Source organism: Leopardus geoffroyi, chromosome C3 (assembly GCF_018350155.1).
Source record: "Leopardus geoffroyi isolate Oge1 chromosome C3, O.geoffroyi_Oge1_pat1.0, whole genome shotgun sequence".
NCBI lineage: Eukaryota > Metazoa > Chordata > Mammalia > Carnivora > Felidae > Leopardus > Leopardus geoffroyi.
In genome coordinates, this window is record NC_059338.1 from 100,765,980 (window position 1) to 100,777,683 (window position 11,704).

An 11,704-nucleotide genomic window follows, 5' to 3' on the forward strand; every position below is an offset into this window, starting at 1 on the left:
GAAGGTCAGGGCAAAGGTTGGAAACGACCCCCGAGCGCCCGAAAAAGACGCCTTGGGGGTGAAGACAGCTAGGCTCCCCGGCGCAGCAAGGTAAGGGGGCGCCCCCATCCTAGCCACTCCTCAGTTTAGCCAAGCACTCCAGGAAAGCCCGGAGGGGATTTGCCTCGGGTTGGGCTCGCTGGAGGCTGTCAGCGCTCTTTAGGACCACAGGGAAACCCGAGAGTTTCTGGCTTTAGGACCCAGGAACTCCGAGGCAGCCTGACACAGATGCCTTGGACCACAGCACCACCTACTTATAGAAGCATCCCGAGCCTCAGCCCGGCTGCATCTCCGTCGGAAAGTGCGCTCGCCACATCCCTTCGGCCTCGCGGGAGCGTTCTGTCTCCCACAGCTTGGAAAGGGAGAAATCCCTGATGTGAAGTGGCTGTGGAGTAGAGCCTAGGAAACCGCCCAGTTGGATAGGGACCCAGAAAGAGAGCGGTCGTGCCGGTCGCCCGAGCGCCGCACTCACCGGCGGGGACGCAGCATCCCCGAGGCTGCGGACGCGCCCGCCCCGCCGCGCTCCCGCTAGCGCCGCCAGCCCAGCGGACCGTGGGCGCACTGCGAGCCCGCGGCGTCCGCCGGAATCCCGGAGCTGCCGGGCGCTCCCGGCGGCTCCCGGCAAACTTTTCCCCAGCCCACGTGCTAGCGAGGCGCCTCGCTTCCCCAGCCCGGGATGGAGCGCCGCGCCTAGGCAAGCCGCACCGTCCGAGACGTAAGTGCCGCGGTAGGCGACCCGCGTCCGGCCACCGCGGCCAAGGCGCTTGCTAACCCCCACCGAGGGACCCAAAGGCCAGCGGGGGCTCTTTAAACCCTGCTCCCGCGGAGCTCTTTCCTTTCCCGGGAGCAGCCTCCCGACGCCCTTTCCCCTGGGTCGGAGCCTGTAGCTCCGCAGACGTTGCGAATTCACTGATTGTAAATCACCCTCCCCACCAAATCGCCGGCAGCTGTGCTCTCGGGGTTAAACTGCCCCGCAGCTCGTGCCTGGCGGTGGGTTCGCGTCCCCCTCCCTCCCTCCCCTTCTTAAATTGGGACGCGCGCAGAGGCGGTTGTCTCCCCGGGGCGCTCTCCACTCCACGTCTCCTAGTCTCTCAGGTTCAAGGCTTGAGAGATGCTGACCGCGCAGAACTGACCACCAGGGCGGTCCCCGGGCTAGTGGCCACTCACCCTTTGCATCTTCCCCAGCAGCGCGGTGGGCGCCGGCTACTTGGATGAGCTCTCCAGTTCCCCGACTTTGAGAGGCGCCTGTCCCCCGCCCGACCGCCCAGATGCAGTTTCGCCTCTTCTCCTTTGCCCTCATCATCCTGAATTGTATGGATTACAGCCACTGCCAAGGCAATCGATGGAGACGCAGTAAGCGAGGTGGGTCCTACTCTGCCCGAGGTGCGTGGGAGCCGGTGGGATCGAGGCGGGGGCGGGTCGCGGCACTCAGGCGGGGGCTCCCGGGGCTCAGCTGGGCAGACCAGTGCTCTCTACCTCGCTCTCGCGCGCCACCGCTCCGCACTTTGTGGGCCCCTGAGCTCGGCGGAACGCAGTCTTTTCCGTTCTCAGTAGGCACCGCGAGCGGGAGAGAGGTGTGGAGGGCCGGGGAGCCCCGCGGGCGCTCAGGGCTAAGTGGTGCGGTCCGTAGCCGGTTCGTTGCCACGCTTCTACTCAACTCTGCTCTTTCGCTCTCCTTTCTTATCGGGCGTCCAGTTTTTCTTGTTCTTCTGCTTCTCTGTCTTCATTTCTTTTTGGTCCTTTTACCCATCTCCCGTGTAGCTCATCTGTCTCTACATTCCTCACCCACGTGCGCCCCAGATCGCTTTGAACACCGCTTAGTAGTGTGTGTGTGTGTGTGTGTGTGTGTATGTGTGTGGGAGGGCGGACGAGTGAGCCAGCGCAAGCTGAGGAGGGGTACCAAGTCGAGGTGGAGGACCTAGACTTTCAGGGAAAGGGAATAATTGACCTCTATTTCTGGAACCTAAGACTAGATGGGATGGTTTATTGAACTTTTTGCATTGAGCAGCAACTTGTACGCAGGGTTTCGGGGCGGGGGCATTGATGTTTTGGGGACAGGGCTGACTTTGCTCTCTCCGTGATACTTCCCGCAAAAGTAGCCGTTTATGTTCTCAATGAAATTCACTTGCGGCTTTTTAACCGCTCCCTTAATCTCCATCGCTTGTGTGCGCTGCAGGGAAGGCGAGGGAAGGCCTCCAGAAAGATTTCGGAGAGCTAGCTTTCAGGCAGATTTACTGTGCGCCCATTTCTGTCTGAGTCCTGCTGTGGCTGCAGCTAATCCAGCTGCATTTTAGGGGAAGGGCCGCTAGACACAATGAAGTCATCTGGGGGATTTAAACACAGCCTCAACACACACACACACACACACACACACACACACACACACACACAGTGTATTACCCGCGCATGGACGGTGCATAGAAGCCCCTTAGAACTGTCTTCGACTAGCAATTTGGACTTTGGCACAGTTAGGATTTGTCTTGAAGTTAACAAATTTCGAACCCCCCCCCCCCCCCCTCGCACCCCGGGATCTAAACGTCGCACTCGACTTGTGATGTGATTTGTCTAGAACCCATTTAGTAGAATCTCTGGTCCTGCACCCAGATTTTGGAGAGCGCTCTTCACGCCCTAATTTTCCACAGCTTTTTAGGACGTTATTAAGCTGGAGATTGGCGGGCCCAAGGGCAGAGCTCGGGGTAACTGGTGGTGTGCGATTTCCATAACCTCCGCTCTCCAGTTGACGCTACGGATCTGTGGTTTTTAAAAAGGCCACCCCTTCTCTTTTTCCCATTTCTGGCATTTGGAAAATGCTTATTTTCAGAAACCATTGCGCATAAAAATGCTGGGAGAAATTTCTTCCCAGAACCCATGAAAGTTTAATATTGATGTTCGTCCTGAAAAAGTCCTTTTCCATCTCCTCCATCGCCCCTCCCCACTGCCTCCTCCCTCCACCTGCTATTTTCTTTTCAGGTATTCGCAGATCTGGCAATTTTTGGTTACACTGTGGTCAAGTGTGTTGGAGAGACTTTCTCCCCACCTACCAGCACACGATGCAGTCTACTTGGTCGGAAAAAAACTGAGGTGCTTAAAGTTTGTGCAAATATAGAAATTCCTAAGACGCACATGCCAGGTTGTTCGTTAGGTGATTTACTAATCCCGCGAAGTCTTTCTGATCCACACTGCCTGTCTCATTGTGGCCGAGGGAGGAAGATGCTAACATAACGTTTTAGTAGAACTTAACACGGCAATGCTGGATGGAGGACATTACAGCACCCCTGCGGCCAGAAGTGGTATTGCATGCGTTTTCCGGCCGTGCCGTCTCTAAACTTGGCCCTGTGCCGCCTTAGGTATCTGAGGCAAAACCTATTCATTTCAAAGCTGCTTGGCAAAATCTCCTAGCAATTACCTTCCATGTCCCCAAGTGCTGACACTTAGAAACCCAATTCTAAAGCGTGCAATAGTGACTTTTGCCAAACCAACCTTTCAATTTAATAAAATTCAACTGCTTTCAAGTACGTGTAAATTGGTAAGGTTGTAAAGGAAAAAAAAAATTATCAAAGTTTGCCACTCCCCCCCCCCCCACACACACACCCCGCCTTTTCTTAACAGATGTCCCTTCCCAAATTCCAAGTTTCTGGCTAAAATAACTACGGGTTTTAAAAGTGACCACACTATCTGTGCCAACAAAGGGTGTACTGTGTTTTTTAATTAAAAGTGGAACTACTTGAAGGCCTGGCTAGACAGCACAGGGTGATAGTAGCTTTTCTGCTTTGCAAGAAAGCTTAGGGATTGCATTGTGAGTGTATTGAGATGAATAGAGATCTAACTCAGGTTGTGTGAATTGTCCCTCTTCACAAACTTAAGCTGGTTTTAATTGATCTCATGTCCACTGATTGATTCTACACCAATTGTTGTGCCTACCAAACAATTGGCTTTCCCAAAGGAGATTGATTTAAATTAGTTCTTTGGTGAATGCCTGACCACTAGCCAAATCATGTCAGCAGTGACAGTTGACACGCTAGAGCCTATTGTGTACCAACATTTCCCCTTTTCCCTTTGTTTTGGGTAGTGGCAGTTAAATATTACTTTCTAGGGAGAAAAGTGATTAGTACCTTCTCTCCCCCTCCCGCCCCCCCCCCCCAAATAAAGAAGTGTTGTGGCTTAGAAGATCAGTTATTTTTTTGGCTTTGTGCTACTGTGCAGGCAGCCGAGATCCCGGGATTGGTTAGACTGATGCCTGTGAGCTGATGCTTTTATTTTTTCTTCCATATTCCATCTGCAAATAATCAAACCTTCACTGTGGAGCACTCTCAGAACTCCTCTGGCATTATGTTTAGTCTGCTCTATGATCTCAGATGCTCTATAATATCATTTTCTTAATGAAATAAAATTCTTGGCAGAGACTAGATAATTTAGTCAGTTAAAATCAATTGCATCCAGTTTGGAATAGAGAGCAAATATATCATTTAACTGTATGTTCTATTTCAAAATCTAGCCAGAGGACTGAGAGAATAGAATGTCAACCTTCCTACTTTTGGCCAAACCTAGTATGTGGGACAGATCACCATAAACCACAGTACCTACAGTCTTTCTTCCTCTTCTTTAGAAAAAAAAATCCTAAAATAAAAATGTATTTGATAATCACTCATAGGGCCTGGTAACAATAATTTTTAATTAGGCCCAAACACAATAGAGAATGAATATCGTGTAGAGAGGAGACCCATGCCAACATTTTGAAAAGCTGATAGACAACTCATGTTTTGTCTACATGGTAACAGTTGTAACTCCTTGGCCCCCTCACCCCACCCTCTTGTTCAAAAGTATAGTCATTATTAGCTACTATTAGCCCCCACTGCCTGTATCTGCCTTGGAACCACTTATGATTTATTTATATGGTAAATTGTGTTGATGTGTCTCATTCTTTGAAATGGTCTTAAGCCACATTTCAGGCTGACTTACCGAAAGGTGGCTAGACAAATTATAACTTTATTGCGGTTTTTCCGAGCTTTCTTGAGGTTGGAATGCAGTGACTTAATTATCTATCTCCTTCATTCTCTTTACATTTTAATCAGGGATTTGTGAAAACTTTTTGATACAACTCTTTAAAAGCAGCAAGACTCCCGGATATGTAGTTGGTGTTCCTGGTGGTCGGTTGGTAGGGGGCAGAGTGAGACAGGTGTTTCCTGCCTAGCCTTTTCCATACTAAAGCCCCAGCTTCTCCCTCCCATAACCTCTCATTTTCCCTAAGATTAGATTTGGCTTCCTCTATGAAACGGAGGTGTTTATCACAAATAGTGTGGTATGTTTCTGGTAATCGAGGTTGGTGAGAAACATTTTCTCTTCTATGTTATAGGGCTACATAAAAACTTGATGAAGAGATTGGAGATACTTGGTTTTACAAGTACTTTTAATGCTAGCTTATTTCTCTTGGTAGTCTTTCAAAAATACAAATGGCACTTGGGACATAGATTTACCTACACTTAAATGAAGAAGATTTAAAATGTTCTGTATATTAGCTTTTTAAAGTTCCAGAGTATTTCAGAAAATATCCTGTGATGTTTAACTTTGCATATAAATATGTTCTTTCTTTACTTCTCTTTTGTTAATGGGCTGTTTTGTTCTTCTAGCATAATTCTGAGTTTTTCTGGCTAGTATCTTACCAGTGCACAGAGGTTAAAAATCTGCTGTGTCTCAACCAACTTTTTGTTATGCTACTGAAATTTGGAAGTGATTCAGAATAGGTGATGTTCCCCCCAGGCCTCCATTTAATTCTGGCTTTCTTTATCTGCTTATAAATCCAGCTTGGGTAGAAGCCAATATTTGTAGAAATCACAAGTTGGAAATGATGCTTCTAATTCCTTAATGTAAAACCACCTCTTGACTCATTCAGAGATGAACTGGCCAGTTTTTGGATCATCCAGGATACATTTTACTTCATTCCTTCCAACGGATTTCCTTTTAAACCTTTTTACTCCCCTGGGGATCAGCACCCTTACCCCTCCTAAGTGTAGGAAATAAATGACAGTCAAATCATTTGATAAAACACATGATAACCACTCTGCTAAAAGGGGATGATAAGCTCTGGGATGAAAATAGTTTTAAATTTCCCCCCCTTTTCCCCCCCAAAATGTCATGATCACTTTTTCCCATTATCTGCAACAATCAAGGATTGGTCATTAGGTACAGTGTTGCATGTCGATATTTACACATTTTCATAATTTTAGCTTGAGAAAATATGGAAGATGCTAATTATGAGAATTTATGAAATATGGAAGGTGCTAATTAATGCTGAAGAGCACATATAATGCATAGAATTGTATATGTGCTAGGGAAAGGATACATACACGTATAGGTGTATGTGTTTTCATGGGTGTGTAGAGAAAGAGATTGGGTGGGATGACAATGGAGATCGGGTCTTCGGAACTAAAAAGGATTTTCACTCTTCTTTCCCAGTTATTCTCTTGTCCTCTTTCTCAGACTGAATGACGGGACCGGGATGGGAGTGGAGGAGAGAGAATGAGTAAGGAGAGTGTGCTTTTATTCTTTCCAAGGCCTGCCCCTCCCCCATTCTTCTCTCTTCTAGGACCCGTCCATGCCAGTCATCTTTTCAAGCAAGCTGCTTTCCCCCAAACTTAAAAATTTTAATTTCCTTCTTTCCCTTGCTTTACAATCTCTTCTTTTTTAAAAAAAATTTTTTTAATGTTTATTTTTGAGACAGAGACAGAGCATGAACAGGGGAGGGCCAGAGAGAGGGAGACACAGAATCTGAGGCAGGGTCCAGGCTCTGAGCCATCAGCACAGAATCCAACATGGGGCTTGAACTCACGACCGAGAGATCATGACCTGAGCCTGAGTCAGATGCTTAACCGACTGAGCCACCCAGGCACCCCTACAATCTGTTCTTTTTCTCACTTGTACCCTTCCCTTCATTCCCTTGTATTCCCTTGTTAATAGTCCTGTTTTCATTCACCCTTCAATCAGTTACAATCTGGTTTTATTTCATTCACCCTTCAATCAGTCACAATCCACCATTTTATTGAAAAGGTTTTCTTAATTGTCCTCCGTACTTCTATTCACCTCATTGCAATGCCGCCAACATCACTACAGGCCTCTTTGACTCATTTCTCTGGAGAAATCCCTCCTTTCCAAAGAAGGGCTCTTCCTTTGACCAGTGACTTCACACTTTAGTTTTGCCTTCTGTATTTTACCCACTTCTCTTCTTTGGTCCCCTCATTCAGAGTAGGTGTACACCAGTGTTTATTTTCCTTTATTCTTTCCCTTGAGGGGATTTTATCCATCCCTGTATCTTCAACTGTTATTTCCATGTCAAGTCCTTCAACTCCAGCTCTGACTTAAAAACAAATATAAATATTCTTTACTTCAGAGTATATTCCCCTCTCACTTCCCAACTACTGCCATATGGATAGATAATCCATGCACCCTCATGTATGGATAGATAGGCCGTTCCATGCACACACGTTCCATGCACACACAAGCTCGACAACTCCTCTCCTCTTCTGTGCCTTCTCCCAAATGTTTTCTCTGCCTGTGTTTCTTATTCTGTTCGTGAGGTTTGTGTGTCGAGGCTGGAAGCCTCACTGCAGTCTTTGCCCTCCCTAGTGCCTCTTATATCGGTTCATTGGGTCTAGTGCATGTACCTCAGAAATGTTTATATCCACCCCATCCTTTCTATTCCCAAAGATACTTCCTAGCTCACACCCTTGAGGACTCCTTATCTCCCAGCATCTACTACTTCTTCACTCCATCCTTCATGAGGCTGCCATGTTGAATTTTTCTCAACCACAGATCTGATCATGTTATTTCTGTTAATAAACCCCCAAACATCGAGGTCTCCATACTGACAGCAGAGCAAGTGCCAGCCTCTCTCACACTGCATTCAAGGCTTTCCTCACCATTTAACCACAGCCTGTTTCCAACTTTCCACCACCCTGGAAGTGCCACAAGCTTAAGCTTTCCCAGATTACTCCATTTCCAAGCATACTATGTGTTTTGAGGTTTTTAAGTTGTGGAGCATCTGGTGGTGCCCAGCTGAAGTCACTGCCTCTATGAAGCCCACTGGAATTTTCTGCCCTTTTTCTGAAGTCAGAATCTTATTCTCTCCTAGCTTTCTCAGCTTTCTGTGCTCCTCTTAAAGCATGCTCTTATTACTCCTTAGGCAAAATGTCTTACCGTAACCACATTTCAAACTCCTCTAGGGAGGAGCTTGGGGAGATTCATCTCCATATGCCCAAAGCAGGCCTTAACAGAGTGCTTCTCCACAAGCTGTGGCTGAACAAAAAGTCCTTGACTAAAAGGTTTTGTCTGCCCTTGAAATAATTTTGGTAACTTGAAGTTTTTTAAAAAAAACTCTAAGTTATTTGCGCATAGTTGAAGTTTGAATGAATCATTAGATAATAGGCATAATCTCATTTGCTGTTCTTCATTTAAAGACAAAAAACATTGATACATAAAAGCCTCCCCAGTCCAGCCCTCACTCTGAAGTCTTTTCTGATAATCTTCAAATTTCATAGAGCACACTAGTGTCTGTTTGTATATCTGTATACCTGTTTATTATTCGAATGATAGACCTCCCACGTGGCAGAGGAGTTTGGGCCAGTGAAGGGAAATCCTGGGGTGAGGATAATGTACATATTTTAAAAGATTTTTTTCTAGATTGAGGGTCAACCAATAATTGTTCATCCCAAAACACTTTTCCCATATGAATAATCATTTAGAGGAAAATAAAAGAAAGCAGTATTTCTTTTCCTAAAAGACAATTATATTAATAACCTACAAAGTGCAGGAAAAACATTCAATCCGCATTCTTGTCTTCTGACTTGAGTATAATCAACCCATGTAGACACGCCTATGAGAGACACAGGTATGTGTGTGTGTGTGTGTGTGTGTGTGTGTGTGTGTGTGTGTGTGAGAGAGAGAGAGAGAGAGAGAGAGAGAGAGAGAGAGAGAACGAACAAGTTCATTTGTAGGTGTCAATAGACCCCATAGGTTGTTTTTGCATAGTGCCTTCCAGGAGAGCATTGACCATTCACTATTTGGAGCAGGTGAGATCAGTTTAGCATAACTGGAAAGTAAACTGCTTCCTGAAATGCGATTTTAAAAACTAATGGTTAAGTGGAAGAGAGAACTAGAATTGAGTCCTCCTGAATTCATGGCTCTTCTGTACACAATACATGTCCGACATAAACACTATTTTAAAAAAATCACCTTTGAACCCATTCAAAAGTCTTTTGAACTACAGACTTTTATGAAGCCTCAGAACTTCCTACAACTCCTAATTCTGCAAATAAAGTAACTAATATTAAGTAACTGAAGGCTGGATAGGTGGATAGGTAGGACCATAAGTGTGATCTGATTTTAAAAAACCTTTTTTTTCATACTTGTGTTGCTAAATTTTTTTTTATTATACTTTGTTTTTTGTATGTGTATTTTTGGAACCCTGTTATGTCTTGAACTCCAGTAGCCAGAATAAATATGTGTGTCTGTAGGTGTGTGCCCATGCAGATGGGTGTGTCAGTGTGTGTGTTTGTAGATGTATTCATGTATTTTATGTGTACTCACATATATGTTAAACCATCATAATCAGAATAACCAACCAAGGTTAGAGAAAGACTATTAAATATTCTTTTATTCTTAAAATGTAGAGTAATTACAGGTAGTTTTCCTTCTCATCTAGTTGCTTGGGGAAGACCTTTAAAATGTATTTAAAACTTTTCAATTTTCATCACTTGAAGGCTGTTAAGAGCATTTAGAGAGTTTAGCTTACTTAGCACCTCTATTATTATTTTTACGGTTTATTTTTGAGTCAGAGACAGAACATGAGCTGGTGAGGGGCACAGAGAGAGGGAGACACAGAATCTGAATCAGGCTCCAGGCTCTGAGCTGTCAGCACAGAGCCTGACACGGGGCTCAAACCCATGAACCGTGAGATCATGACCTGGGATGAAGTGGGATGCTTAACTGACTGAGCCACCCAGGCACCCAAATACTTAGCACATTTCTTTTGAGCAGGCTTTCCTAACTTGGGGTCAAGAGATGGGACTGGGGTTTTTGTGAGTCCCCTGAAAATTAGGAGCAAAACCTTTCTTTTTAGGGTGTAGAGAGGAGCTAAAGCTTTCACTGGAGTCTCAACATGGCCATGGTTGATCTGTTTCCTTCAATAGGTTAAAGAAGCATTGGTTAAAGTAATAAAAGGTAGACCTTCTTAATTAACATGATGCTAAATGGTTGTTTCAAATTGATAAATACCTTTGTCTAAAATTTTATTTTCCAGGTATGGGTTTCCAGTCATTTGCCATATGTATATTTCACAATATGAAGGCACATCAGAGGCACTATCTCAAGATTTATCTCCATAAATAATTACTTGGCTAATGATCCCTTACTCAAAGAGAATGGATGTTTAATTCTCTCCATTCTTCTAAAAAGTTTGTGGAAGTGTGAAATACACAGAATAAGAGGTTTTGTTAAAACCCTCTTCTCATATGGTCTAATTTTACTTCATTAATAAAATGGTAATATAGAGTTTTTAGAAATTGCTCTTGCAATTTTCTAGCTGATGACATAGGCTGGCATTGAAGTGATTCTTGCATATCCTGCTGCTGGCTCACAGATTGGTCAAAACCAGGCAAACACACTTCCATTGAGGTCAAGTGGGCTTCTGTTAGGTGTTTGCTGGCTCAGTGGATTTTATATTTTTCTACGACGGTGGCTTTAGTGTCTCCCCTATTGCTGGATACAACTTGCCGACCAGCCACTCAGCGGTTAAAACTCACTGATCGATAGAGGGCACACTTTGCATTCTTTTCCTGTGCTTTGTTCTCTGAAGTTCGGTAGGATGTGTGCTTACTTGCTTCCTCCTGCAGGCTCAGGTGGGAAAGCTGCTGTGCTCTCTCCAGTAAGATTGATGCTGTGATCATCTTGATATTCATACAGAAAGGGAGCGGGGGAAAAAGGAATAGAGGGTTCAGCTTTACTGGAGCATTTCTGGTTTGGGTCCCTAATCCTTTTTGATAAGACCTCACCAAAAGGCAAACGTAATCAACCTCCTGGTTTTAAGATCTGTGAGACAAAGATGGTGTCAACTTAGAGGTGGTTTCCAGCTTCTACAGTCACTTTAAAAACATGAGTTTTAGAATAATGTTTTCCATAGAGTGCATGCCTGAAAATTCAAGTAACTGGTAAAATTTGGAGTTGTCCAAAACCAACTCCAAATAAACACTTGCCAATTAATTGTCTGCCAAATTCTTGAATCTTTATGGAGAACATACATGGCTTTTAATGAATCTCACAATTTTGCTTTTTGAGAATACTGAAAATTGTCCAATCTTTATTTTGAAAATCGAATGTTTTGTTAAAGGTTCTCTTTCTTCATGTAATAAAGTCTGACAGGATCTAAAAATCCTCTGGCCCCTCATTGTTCACCTTACATGCTGTGTTCTAATACCTCCTTCTTGTAGATAAAAGCTGGCTTTTAATGTTGAGGGATTTGCTAGATCAGCATTATGACTTTGCATATTTATCACACCTTTTTTTTTTTCCAAGACCAGGTTTCAGTTTAGTTGAGTCATAGTGGGGTTAATATCCCCAAAGTGATGGATCCTGTGCCCGTTGTACCTCCCCCACCAGAGACTTTTGGGGTAACTAT

The 11,704-nt window shown here is 44.7% G+C and overlaps 1 protein-coding gene across 2 annotated transcripts in view; it reads left to right on the forward strand.

Moving 5' to 3' along the window:
- The first annotated feature begins 325 nt into the window (after positions 1-325).
- RSPO2 (R-spondin 2) overlaps positions 326-11,704 on the forward strand; it is a 159,187-nt gene continuing 147,808 nt past the window's right edge. The window contains exons 1-2 of one of the 2 annotated variants that reach the window (XM_045453900.1): positions 326-754; positions 1,225-1,401. In XM_045453900.1, coding sequence (XP_045309856.1) covers positions 1,308-1,401 — 94 coding nt within the window. In that variant the 5' untranslated portion in view covers positions 326-754; positions 1,225-1,307. The remainder of the gene's footprint in view (positions 755-1,224; positions 1,402-11,704) is intronic. The other variant, XM_045453899.1, reaches the window with a different exon arrangement.